Raw genomic sequence first — 1,126 nt, forward strand, 5'->3', positions numbered from 1 at the left:
GTGTATTGATAGTTGTGTCAAAAGCATAAGGTTTTCTTTAGCCTGAACACTTTTACCTAAATTTAAAAAGATGTAAAAAAAAAAAAAAAAAAAGAATAGTAACTGAAATGGAGCCTATTTGTGCACTTCTTTTTTTCTCATGTGAGACTTTGATTTGAAGTTAGCACTCTGAAGATTGTAGATCAAATGATTTTAAAAGACCTATAAATGTACAAATGTATGTCTATTCAAGCAGTGTATCTGAATATCTGCTGTGCACAAACATCCTGATTAATAAATGTTATGATAATCCTGTTCCTTTCTGTTTTATAAACCTGTTCGCTTTGCAGGGTTTGTGTCTGTGTCTGGACTTCCAGTTCGACACCGTCGTTCGGGATCGCCCGATCATTCTCAGCAAACTTCTTCTCCTGCACTTCCTGAAGAAAGACATCCCTGCTCTGAGCTGGGAGTTTTTTGTCAACCGCTTTGAAACACTATCTCTGGAGGCTCAGCTGCACCTGGATTGCAACAAGGAGTTTCCCTTTCCCACAAGTACGTCGGAATCCCATTTGGATGAATGACAGGTGATAACCTTTATAGACTAAGTTTTCTATTCTGTTTTCTTTTTGACAGCCATTACAGCTGTGCGGACCAATGTGGCTAATCTGAGCGATGCAGCAATGTGGAAGATAAGAAGGGCTCGTTTTGCCAGAAATCAGCAGAAAAGTGTTCGGTCACTGCGTGACAGCGTAAAGGATGACTCCAAACGGGCTTTTTCCCTCCCAGAGTCACTAAGCAACCGACTTCGTGAGTAGAGCAAGACAGTTTGTCTAAGCCCAAAAGTTCACTGCAGCCTGTTGTCAAATTCGGTTTGCAAAGACCTTTTTAGTCACAGCTGTCAAACTTTTTCAAAGTTTTTTAGAATCCAACAAGAACTTTTTAGGTATTTATGCTCTTAAACAAGCATAAATCAGATGATTAACCGCTTAATAAAACTCTGCAATAAGTTTAAACAGATGCTAAGAAAAGAAGCCATTTTATTGATGTGTGATACTATCAGCGAAGGTTGGTGTTTGTTACTCGTGTTTTATGACATGTTCAAGTGCCTCATATGTCTATAAGGAGGCATGGAATTAAAGAGAGCCAA

At 38.9% G+C, this 1,126-nt stretch overlaps 1 protein-coding gene across 1 annotated transcript; it reads left to right on the forward strand.

Moving 5' to 3' along the window:
- Positions 1-329: 329 nt before the first annotated feature.
- Positions 330-830, forward strand: LOC107081595 (protein unc-79 homolog; the record flags this gene model as incomplete). The annotated part of the gene is made up of 2 exons (XM_015369749.1): positions 330-531; positions 613-830. Coding segments are annotated over 2 exons (384 nt in total), but the record flags the coding sequence as incomplete, so codon positions are not given.
- Between the last annotated feature and the right edge of the window lie 296 nt (positions 831-1,126).

The sequence above is a fragment of the Cyprinodon variegatus genome, unplaced genomic scaffold, assembly GCF_000732505.1.
Source record: "Cyprinodon variegatus isolate N-32 unplaced genomic scaffold, C_variegatus-1.0 Scaffold8120, whole genome shotgun sequence".
Taxonomy (NCBI): Eukaryota; Metazoa; Chordata; class Actinopteri; order Cyprinodontiformes; family Cyprinodontidae; genus Cyprinodon; species Cyprinodon variegatus.